The 12,661-nt window shown below is 38.6% G+C and overlaps 1 protein-coding gene across 2 annotated transcripts in view; it reads left to right on the top strand.

Moving 5' to 3' along the window:
• LOC131681595 (trissin receptor) overlaps positions 1-8,973 on the top strand; it is a 267,645-nt gene extending 258,672 nt beyond the window's left edge. The window contains exon 10 of one of the 2 annotated variants that reach the window (XM_058962486.1): positions 8,841-8,973. In XM_058962486.1, the coding sequence (XP_058818469.1) occupies positions 8,841-8,867 (27 nt within the window). In that variant the 3' untranslated portion in view covers positions 8,868-8,973. Of the gene's footprint in view, positions 1-8,806 lie in introns of both variants that reach the window. The other variant, XM_058962485.1, reaches the window with a different exon arrangement.
• Positions 8,974-12,661: the final 3,688 nt, after the last annotated feature.

Here is a 12,661-nt window from a genome sequence, read left to right as displayed (position 1 = left end):
GAAAAACAATTTGGCCGCTGGTACAAAAAAACGAAGCGGACCTGATTGAGGTAATCAAAATGGGGTTGTTTTTCGGCAAATACAATTAGGAATGGACAAAAATGGTTCCCTGTTCAATGAATGCACCTTTCGAAACCGAGCAAGTTTGTTGCGATGTTAGTTAGTTGTTTGTTAATGCCTTTCAAAAGCTATTTTGATAAATCAAAAAAAACCTGATTTAAATGAGGAAAAGTTTTTAACCCAATGCTCTGTCACAAAACGAATCAGTGTAGCTATCGCTATCTAATTGCCACTGCTAATTAAAATTAAAGGAAAATTAAAGTTCACCAAAGCGATAAAATAAAAAGTTTCGGTAGTATTTTTTAACATTTTTGGGCATACTTGGTATTAACCCATTATTGCCCAACTTATTTTTCACGCGCATCACAAATTGTGTTTTTCGATCGAAGAAAAATGATGTAGTCATTCCAGTAAAATTATTTTTGTACTCAAAGTAGCTGATATAATAAGGAACAACCAGTGAAAATTTAAGATTGATCGGTTAATCGGTTCCTGAGATATCGTGATGGCCGCGGATGAACTTTTCAACAAAATACAACTCCGAGATAATCGAGTTTTACTGTCGGTGCAGCGTGTCAACGGTCTAGCGTATCAAACACTACGCACCGCCTACGAGTGGTCAATGGGTATCGGTCTATGAATAGCTGTAACTCAAGTTGTAGTATTCTGATCTTAATGAAACTTTGAGAAAATTTTCCTCAGCGTATGTAGTTTCAGAATATCTAATTTACAAAAATTCGATTTTTTTCATCCTAACAAGAATGTGTAACCCCTTAAGAAAAAATTGATTAAAAACAAAACATAAACACTGGTTAAACCACTCTAACTTCTCTAAACATATTCTGCAAGAGTATATGAACAATATTAACTCTTTGATAAGGCCTGTTCTGCGTTATTAATTGAGTAATAGGAGTTATTCTTAGCACCTACTATATATAGTAGGTTGGGCAATAATGGGTTAATGTTAATGTATACAAAATATTGACAGAATAATTTCAAATTGTTTCTTAAAGTTTATCAATTTTAGATGCTCCAGTAAGGACTTGCTAGTTTAACAATTCTGCCCTATAGATCGCGTTTTGGTCAAACTTGAATTAGAAATAGCATAATATTGACCACCTTTTTAAATATTCTCGAATGTCTTAGTGGAGTACAACTTTTTAAACAACATATTTCGCTTTAAATACGATCTACGAAAACTTTGTTCATATTAATATGACTGATAATAGAGCGGAATTTAAGCGCAAAACTTCCCAAAGCCGCAATATAAAATATTCGCAAAATTATTACCACTGTACTAAGAATTATTTTGATTTCAAATTCCCATGAATTGGTAAGAATTAATTTCACCAGTCATAGACCGAAAATCAATTGGTAGCTGTTTGTTTTTGTCATTCTAAAAAATACATCTGATGCATAATTTTTTATTAATTTTTGTCGTGACTAACGACTTACATTTCAATATAGGTGCCGATGCAGCTTCTCACGACCACGCACGTTTGTTATGCACTACGTCTTACACACGTCTGGCTTTGAGAAAAGCTGCGTCACCCCTATTTATAGGTTTTATCATTAATGTTGATTCTCATTTAAAGTAGTTTTTGAACTATTTAAACAAATTTTATATAGCAAGCAACGTATCAGTAGCAAGCGTTGAACGTTTACCTTCCGATTTATGAAACAAGATTGGCAATCCCTTTAGTAGAAGAAAAGTTATTAAGGTTCAAAATGTACGTAACGCTTTCGCTAATATGCACTACTATCGCTTTATCGCCCGTTCTCGTGGCGTGCATGAGCCTTTCCTTTCCGTCCGTCTTCTAATGGCATAACAAAAACTAATATGCCGGCTTTCCCCCACCAACTGCTCTCGTCGAGCAACCCAATACGAATAATCATAGGAACAAACATGTAGGGGACCTATATATATAAACTTTTCATTATTTTATTGTTCGGTTGCTGCACCATATTGACGGCTCTGTACGGGATGGGCTGAAAATTTTCACTTTTCCGAGTCGTTTTCGAAAGATTTTTCAAAACACTATTTTTCCGTTGATAATGAATGTCCTACATATTCCAAAATTTAATACAACATTGGTACAAATATGTTCGACAAGATGCCGAAGAAATTGATTAAATCCATTCAGTACAACAAAAGATATAAGCGTTCAAAATCTTACATAATTTTTCTTCCGAAATTTTGAAATTTCTCCCACCTGTCATACAAGTACAAGTACATGAAATCATATGAAATTATTGACCTGTATTCAATGCGGAGAACTCGGTATCAGGAATCAGTAGCGTCTGGCTCAAATGGCACGTTCCCCATGTTGATCGGAGATTTGTGCCTAAATTTAGCCATTTGAAAGAGATACAAGCAGAATTTTAAGAATATGATCATCGCGGTTATGTCCCGGACATTACCCACCCCTAGTTTTTCGCTAAGCGTGATTCATTTCCGTACGCTAGGAAAAAGATTCCGATGGTTGTTTCGAGAGATTTTAACATTGATATTTCAAAGCAAAAAAATATGAAATTTGTTCATTTCATGAATGAATGTCTCAACGAGGTTAGAATCCCCTATCAACGCAGACGCCAACAACAAAGGTTCATTTCAGAACTACCATAATTATTATAAAGAATAACTTGAAATATTTCCACATATTTCATTGAGTATCATTTGATTTGAATTACAAGTCAAATGAGTAGTCACGACACTCCGGTTATGTCCTAGACATTACCCACCCATCTTTTTTTTTAACTGGAAAACGTGATTATCGCTTATTTCTTATTTTCCACGATTAACACAAATCGAAAAGTTTTCGTGGACTTTCGAAGAAGGGCAGGAGGGGAGAGGTTCGAGAAAACTTTGGTGTGGCAAAGATTGAGTATTCGTTTATTGCGTTGCGTTGCGTAAGCACGGTATTCTTCGTAGATTGCAGTCTGATGACTCTCATTTCCAGCCAGACTACTTGAGGAACATTGTTTGGGAATAACAATTGATCCAGTCCAAGCGAGAATTTCGCCTAAGAGCCACCATTGCTGGCCACGATCATCTTTACCGTAACTTGAGATATGAGAAAGATTGTGTTGATGTGGTACTTACTCAACGCAACGGATAAGTACCACGGATTAGACATGTGCGCCGATGTATTTTCGATCGGCGGCGGCGTAAGCGACATTTTTGACCGGCGGCGTTGGCGGCGTCACGCCGTTGGACCCAACGGGCGGCGGCGCGCCGGCGTATGTCGGCGTGCGAATACTGATGCCTATGTAACTAAAAAAATTCCTTTCCCAAATTTTCGGTTTCTTCTGTAACGGACTTCGCAGCATACAGCCACATACAAACTGACCTGAATTCTGAAAAAAGTCATCGCCCACGGTATACTAGCAACATCTGTTGAATACATTGCACAAAGGGTGATTCTTGCAACCATGTCAAACACTGCCCACCCTACTAGCCAAATCATAAATGGAAGGCGGGATTATTTTACAGTTGTCAAATTTAAAGAGCGAAATAGAAAAATCGTCGATGTCGCATACTACGACTTCCCACACAGCAAAAAAAATCATGTACCTTTACGTCTTACCAAATGCACATAAGAGGAGCGTCCCAATTCACATAAATTTACATTTTATTACATGTAAAAATGTGAGATGTTCGTCTTTGTCCAGGTCATTCAGTCTGAGTTTTACTTCAAAAAATCCAATTTTACATATCATAGCATGAACGGACAGAAAAATACGTCACTGCGTTGTTTACATCAAATGTAATTTTCATTTTTTCTAAGATTTCGTGGAATAATGGTTGCATTGGGCAAATTTAAAGAATGCAGAGTAACGACTGCATATTTACGTCCCATCATAATCATTTATTGTTCTATATTTAGAAAAATTAAGTAATGGTAAAATAGTTTTCGTTTTGGTTGAGGAAATCAATTCCTGCTATCGTTTCATTGTTTTTTGTTTCTATTTCGTATTCTGTACCGTCCTCTTTTAGAATCCTGCAGACATCAGGTACCATTACACGAGGCGTTAATAATTGCATTACTGCGCAGAAATGTCACTTTTAATAATCGTGTAAGGATACTCATCACATTTTCCAGGCTGGCGTTTGCTTTTACTTCTTGTAAGTACAAAATCGCCCCGATGATAAGGCATACGATTCCGTCCCAAGCAGCACTTAGTTGCATAAGCAAAGGCTTTTACACGTGCGCTTTTTGGGTTGCTAAACCAGCGCAATAATGGTTGCCATATACCTTTATGTAACGAATTATGTTGCTGAAACTGCTAGTCAACAACTGGTGTTGCTCGGGGTGGCACCATATTTCCTTTCAACGGCAGATTTGTTTCTATCTTGAGTGCAAAGTATGCTCGATGTGCTGGTATCATACAGATCTGCATCCTGACGAAACTCAAATATACAGTTAATATCATTCATAATAATTCCACGACTTGATGTTTTACCTCCTGTTGGGTTAAAACGGTTCACTAAACTTGTCTTATTGACAATGGTCTGAGCGTATCTTTAGTTTTCGCAGCTCCTGCCCCTGCCAATTCCTCTATCAGTTCCGGTTAGATTCGATACACCGAATCAATTAAATTAGTAACATCCTATTATGTTCTTATTCACCGATCGGCATCCTGTTGTAACCTATGGAACGATTTTGAACAACTCTGCTTTGGGCACTTCGACAAGAATGCATTTCGCATTTCCGGTCCATTTTGTTTATTTTGGTTTGCATGAGATTAAAAAAGCGGTAACATTTTCGGGTTGGTGTGGAAATTAATGTCGCTTTTGCTTGAAGCGAAACTGAGTCAGCTTTAACTCCAGCTGCTGTCAAAATGTATAAGCTGACAGCGGTCAGGGTTAGAATCTGACTCAGTTCCGGGGTCAAGCAAATACGCTATTAGCAACGCATTTAGCTCTGCATCAAAATTATAGACACTTTATACACAGACCAGCGAAGTGTCAAAAATTATTATGAAAATTCATCTCGTATTGTGTCTATTTGTCTGTGATACCAGGCTGGTGCAACTGACACTGAAAATCTTTCCTAAGTTAGGCTCAACCACACGACGGTTAATTTATGAGACCAGAAATCTTACCCTCTGCATCGCCACTTCAGTGCACCAGCGTCGCGAAAAGTCAAGATCATTCTGCCCAACAATTTTTTGAGAAAAAAAATTTAGGTCACGATTTAATCAATGAACTTCGTATTGAAAACAATTTTTTTTCTTTTCACAAAAATAGTGCACACGAAAAAAGAAACAAAAATGGCGTTATACTCTAATGTTTAGTAAAGCTACGGTGGTTGTGTCTGAATACGTTTACTATTTTTATGATTCTAGTTCATTTGTGGATAAAAATTTGAGTCAACAATTTTCGTGTTCGCGAATTGTCGGCGTGGGAAAAATGCTTCGGCGGCGCGCCGGCGGTCTACCGTTCGACGTCGGCGTACGTTTAAAACTACCGGCGGCGGCGTCGCTGCGCGGCGGCGCTCAGGTCTACCAAGGATTGGGTAGTAGGTGGGTTGTTAGGATTCGCCTCAAGTATGCGATGCGACTGAGAATATATTTTCGTGCATAAGGAGTTTGAATACTTAATTGACAGTAGGATTCGTAAATGTTTTAGATGCGAAGGCGTTTAGCTCTGGGTTATCGAGTTCATTAAAAACAGCTTGAAATCCGGACAGCCGGCTGTCGGGAGTGTTGTCGGTTATATAAAATGGACCATAAATAATGAGTTTAAAGGGATGCGTTAATCTACATAAATTTCAGCAAATTGGAAAAGTGGTATCGTGGGCCATTCATAAATAATGTCACGCAAAGATTGCCCAATACTAACTAACTCTCTTATATTACCGCGTTCTATATCCCCTTTGTCTAATACGAGCCAAATGATATTTTTTTGACCACATTACTGCAGCTATACGTAAAAGTGTCACATGTTTTATGGAATTTCCTATCCATAGAACGGCCGATTGCGTCAAAGCACGTGGAGTGCTCCCCACCCCTTCATGTCATAATTTGTCATAGCTCTTCCCCCTATTAGCGTGGCAGAATTTAAAAATCGTCCTTTATAGGTATTATCACACACATTCCGTAACTTCAAATTTTTCACTTCGTTTGAGTAAACGTTCGGATATTGTAATGAGAACGCGAAACAGAAAAAAAATATCTGTATTTCACATTTCAAATACGACCCCCCCCCCCGCACTCCAAATAGTACCTTCTTATTCTTAGCTCAATACAAGTTGAAGAGAAAGAAAGGTTGAAACATCTGACACTCCCGACCCAACAAACAATTTAGCTGAATAATCGCTTAAACAATTCTTGTTCAGCTTATTCTCTTGGATTAAAGGCTTGTTCAGCTTTCGTTGTTTGTTGGGGACTGTGCCAGTTTTACACTTCCAAAACCAAACATAGAGGCCGGGCCACTGGAAGCAAACACAAATATGCGGACGAGCATCCCGACTCCTCGGCGCACGATGAAAAGAGAGAAAAAGCCGAGCCCCACTTCGGATTTTCCAATTCAAGCTCATATGGACACCATCCTTCTCGAAACCACCGATAAAGAACAACCATGACCGAACCGAAACAAAACCTATGGCAACAGAAAAGCCCACAACAAAATTTGTCAAGAGGGTGACGTGACGTCATATTTTCGTAGCCAACATAAGAACTTTGGTTGCAACAAAATAAACGAAATTAATTCTAAATACGAACGAGGAGCACTTTAGTTTACATCAAATCAGAGAAAGTGTTCATTATTTTCTTTTGTTTACTGCTACTGTTGTTTGTTGATGACGTTTCAAGCGATTTTGACGTTGTCAAACTGACCCCCATCGATCGGTGGAAAAAACGATGTTACCTATTGTCAAACTCTGTATGTAGAGATAGGGATGCCAGTTACCTGTAATTTGTTTATGCTCCTTCTCTACACATCCTCCCGTTCTACCGGCTTCGGCCAAGAAAAATGGCAAACGCACCCACACATAGAGGAAAAAAAATATAAATAAATGTGCCCACCTGTATCATCTTGTGCTCATTCTACGAAGCGTATATGTATACGTGTACGAGTGTGCTGCAGGCTAACTAACAAAAATTCTCATAAACACCCGCCATTTTTATTTGCGTCTTTAAATTTGGTAGCTATAGCAGACGAGTTTTAAAATTGTATCCAAATGCGTTAAAAATTCTGAGCCAGTTAAGAAAAATGCTGCTGATCGGGTGTTGTGGATCCAGCCAATTCCGGAAGATGGCAATTGCCTTTATGGAAGCCTCGTGCACCAGCTGTTTCAGATTCATCCTTCCGATAGAGAGGTCCGAAGTTCCGTGATGGATATGCGGAAGCTAATTTCAAATCATTTGCAGTCTAATCTTGAAAGATATTGGCATTTTCTTCTCCCCACTGCAATGGATCAAGTTTGTTTGGATAATATCAGTAAGACAGAATGTGTATTGATGTATCTGGAGATACTAACGAAGGATGGGACTTGGGGCGGCGAAAAGAGTCTCTCAGCTACCACTGATTTTTTTGTTGTGAAGTGGTTGTTTGGCAAGCTAGAACTACTCATCCAATCATCTTCACACCAGAAGTCGCGACCGTAGACCGTTCAATTGCCTTGTATTATACAGGAAGTCATTACGATAGCGTGCAAAGGTTGTGTATTCGTTTATTCCCGAAAAAGTAAATTTTACCGCATACCTTTTGTTCAACTACATCCCTTACAAACTAACCGCATTTCGCAGTAGAAATGATATTTACTCTCGCAGAGCACAAAAAATAACAATTAAACAAGCAGTAGAATGTGGATTGAAGTGTGCGACATCACTTGAATTCACTTTCTCTTTTTCACCTACTAACTGCTAGGTCGAATCAATTAAATCAATTCGCGAACAATCAATTCTTCGTTTACTGTGAATTAAATAGGTGTATGAACAGCATCACAAGACAAACTGGCAGTAAATGAAATTTCGAAGTAATCGGGCCGATTTGATAATTTTCCCTATAAAGACAGTGCGGGTGGCATATCGCACCCGGTCGGTAACGGTTTGGATATTATTTTCTTCTGTTGCGGTACGTTACATACATTTACCGCCCGCATCTGGACCGCGGCAAACTCTAACGTTTACATAATATGTACATCAATAATTTGAACTTACTTCGTCATGATGTTGACGAAAAATAAAATTGATTTTAGGAAAAACAACAAATATTTTTGCGCTCGGCACGCTCCAGTTTTTATTGACAAGTGTTCCCCAAGAATATTAGAAGTTGTGTTTATATAAAAGTGATAAACCCATTGCATCTAATTTGCGCCAATTCATACCACCCAAATCAAACGGGCAAGTGTGACAGTTTGGCACTAAATAAAATAAGATGAGCAAAACACATAAACACGCCTTTCTGCATTGATTAATAAATAAGTATTGCTCCTGTTGTCACGTATTCATCTGCATGTACCACATGAGTAAGGATTTTGAAGCATGTTTCTTGTTGTATTAAATATATGTGGACTTCATATCGTCCAAATGAATTGCTTTGTATTCTATCATATAACAATTGCGCAATGATTATTCCTATTAACCACCTTAATGTAAATAATTCTATGTGTACAATCGTTATTGGTTGGTTCAATTTGATTTCCGTATTCTTGTTTATTTGCCATGCCTCGCTCGCTGCTGACACTCCGTGGATCGAACCAAAACATAAAACCAACACACCCACACAAAACTCGTTTAGAACCATTCCTTACCGACCGATTCAACCCATGTAGGATTTCAACAATGATGCTACGACCTGATCGTGTGCTGCCGGTGTGGTACCGGCCGTTGGAACCCATTGGTTTGGTGGGACAACCACCAGCACCGACACGGAACATCCCAGCAAAGTTCCCGCTCGAGCGATTCAAATCGCCGCCGCTCTACCCATCATCAGCGCCAGCAGCAGCAAAAACAACACCAGCAACAACAATACCAACAACAGCAGCAACCAATCGAAATGCTTGATTCCGTTGCCATCCACGGCATCGACGAGCTCGTCGAAGATAACGATGATGATGATGAAGGCCGGCAGCAAATTTCGACAGCACAATAAATACAGTAGCACATTCAACCGAAACGTCAACAACAGCAGTGTCAGTAGTAGCAGTAGCAGCAGGACGACGGATATCAATCGACATCGGAACCAGAGCATCAACCAAAACAGTAACAACAACGACGAGGACGAGAACGATTACACATCGACCACCACGGTTACCGTCGCCTTATCGACGGTGTACTACCTGGACTGCGAGCAAAATTCGTAATTACCGGTAGATCCGGATAGAAGGGAATCTGGCCTACAGTGTGAGTTCAGGGCGGAAGCGGAACTGTACATAGCACCAATCGATGTGCATAGTAATTTCAGATAGAATAAGTCTTTCCCGTTGCAGAGATTAAATTATTTATGAAGGTAGAATAGGTGATGCGGTGGGCAGTCGTACCGTTGGCGTATTGTGCAGTGAACAGTATTCTGAGGAGCAAGAGTGAGTACAACGAAACTATACTTTTAATATATTAAGTTTTGTGGGTCTTCCGAACTTTAGGTCACAACACAGAAAGCAGTATTTGGTGACTGTCCTTGAATAAAAACTTTTTTTCAGAACCCCGAATTTACTGTTAATGTACCTAGCCTAAGCTGAAAAAAAATCGTAGGTTTGTTGACTTCAATCTTCACGAACATTTCTTCGATGGTACATAACCTGCAAGTGCGTGCTCTCTTCCAAACCTCTTCTAGATTATCTACTGGACATATTTTCAGCCGGTTTATCTTTCATTATTTTCGATCAGGTCCGTGCGCAGAACATTCTCAAGGGGAGGGTTTTGATTTTTTACGTTTCTTATAAAATAATGGTAGAGAAACCCTCATACTATGAAGATATCCGCTGATTATTGGAGGGCCCTATTTTGTGCACCAATCGACTCAGCTCAACAAAATGAGTAAATGTAATATATCGTAAAATAATCTGCAACGGACACCGCTGTTTTCTGGCTTGTGGTAGAGTCTGATTGGTTTGTAATAGTTAAGCCACAGATAACAGACGTTTAGGCTCGTTTTAAATCGTGTGTAAATACCCGCCATTGAAATTCCCAATAAATTAGACGTCTGCAACACGTTTGGTAAACGTTTGTAGATGGCGCAATGATCGATACAATGCAGTTAGAGAGGAACTGTCAAACACGTGTAGCAAACAGTTACGCAGATGGCATTAGTGAAACACGGATTTCCAACGTTTATCAATTTGAAAGTTTACACAGGTTTTTGAAGAAATTTTGTTCCAGCCTAAACGTCTGTTATCTGTGGTTAAGCCGACAAAACAGAAATCTCTTGTATCTCGTAATCCTCATTCATTCGGGACAATTTTTAGATACTACTTCAGTAAGGATTGTCTTTTGCTCTTTTTATTTTGTGTTAATCGTTCATGTTTTATTCCATTGCTGCTTTTTCCTGTTTGCTGTCCAACCTTCGCGGTATATCTGACCTGCTCAGATCTGCTGCAAATATCGTCACCTCTTAAGACACAAACCGATCCGGAAGTGTCGACCATAATAATTTACATCTCTATAACCACTTTCGTATGGTTTCTTACACTTCTTTACGCTACTCGTTCCTATGTATCTGCTAGCTGGTGCTGAGAGTTCCTCGGCGGCGGTATTTCTTCCGATACCGATATCCTTTTTCACCAGTCATTTATCTGATATCCACTTCAACGGAGAGATCAGCTTCGGAAAATTTTCTCCAGGCTACGATATCCAGGTTTTCTCCAACTTTATTATTATTCTGTTTAGCTCCTGCTGACTGGCTTTGCTGTGTAACTAGTATACTCACAACTATTGCTAATATCGAAACTTGTCGAAACAGAGAAGCCGACCAGCTTGCAACCCTTTCTAGCCACCCTCGCAAGGTTTCTTCCTTGGTTTCTTCAACGACTTTTTCCTAGAGTGACTGAACTCAAATGACATTGTATGTGTCATTTATTAAATTTATTAACATAAAATGGCATTTTATGTTAATAAATTTTTAAAAATAATTCAAAACCCTCATGTCAGGGGTTTGAACCCCTAAAACCCTCCCCTTGCGCACGGGCCTGTTTTCAATATATTACCAGCCCATGCAGATAAAGACCATTATAATTTTCATTCAAAAACAATACAATTCGGGTGGGTCTGAAAAATTTAAAAATCTCATATTTTAGCGAAGCGAAAAGGCAACACCAACGCGTCCTTATTCATCCTGCCAGTCGAACTAATGGGTTGAGTAGAAATGTCAGACACTTCTCTAACTAGTGTGTTCAAATGGGTAAGATGAATGAGGGCAGAGTAACCTTATGATGAAAAGGGGTACGTTGGATTCAACTTTTCGCTTTGCTTATATATATAAGATTTTTACGACAGATTTGTCAGATCCGAAATAAAGATATTAATATCTGTGGTCAGGTATAGCCTAGTTGGTAAATCGATTACCTTGTACGCAGTTCGTCTGGATTCAATTTCCAATCCCGCACAGAGGGTTAGAGATTTTTCTAAAAGACGTATTTCTAAACCGAAAAAGAAGCGAATGATGCCCTCTATTATCGAAATAAAAAAGTATTAACCCATGTTGTTTGTGGACAACAATGTTTTTAAACAGCTATAACTTTTGATTGAGCCAAGGTTTGCTCACAAAAACAAGTAAGGCTAATGAATGTGACTATTGCCTTTCATTTGAGTATTAACAGTTACAAGGATCAGTTCTAGAACCGCTGTTATTGAAATGCATCTGATTGGATTCCGATGGATCAGTGCTGCCAGGGACAGTTTGTACTGATGACGGAAAATGATTTTTTCAGATATCTTCGTTATATTGCAATATTATTAAAAACTGATAAAGCTTATCAATTTAGACTGTCTTTGGCCACGTTTCCCACGCAAGTGGACTATTGTAAATATTCTAGGAAAATTGTATTGCGCATTGGAAGGTAAAAAGTGAGCAGCTTCTAACACTACGAGGAAGGCACCTATCTTTATGAAAATAGGCTTTTCGTGTTTTTTGACACCACCGTTTTCAAGGCAAAATAGTTTTGAATTCCTACCTGGACTAGAAAAAAGTTGGGCATGAAAGGGTTAATACCTATGGGTCCATTCAAAATCAGATGTACAACCTAATTTACAATTTCTTCGAATTTTGTTTCTTGCATTCTTTTGTGAAACATAATTGACACTTATTGCCTCTTTTAGCTGACTATGCTATTTTTTAAAGTTATAATTTTTTTATCTTTTGAATTTTATGAAATTGAACATTTTTCAATCACGAAGCTTACCGGGAATTTTTTTCTAATATTTGTACACCCAGGTTTTTTTACGCGGGGGATACGTACCGCGTAAAAAATCGCGTAAAAAAACCGCGTTAATTGTAAAATACGCGTAAAAACAACCGCGTTAATTCGAAAATCCGCGCAAAAAAAAACTCTCAGCAAAAGACTTAGAATATTTTTGAAAGTTTTTTTTTGCGCGGATTTCAATTAACACGGTTTTTGCAAAAAATATTCTAAGTCCGTTTGAATGCAAAAGATTTTCA

Source organism: Topomyia yanbarensis, chromosome 2, assembly GCF_030247195.1.
Source record: "Topomyia yanbarensis strain Yona2022 chromosome 2, ASM3024719v1, whole genome shotgun sequence".
Lineage (NCBI taxonomy): Eukaryota > Metazoa > Arthropoda > Insecta > Diptera > Culicidae > Topomyia > Topomyia yanbarensis.
Note: the sequence above shows the minus strand (reverse complement) of the source record. Positions and strands in the feature narration are given on the sequence as shown.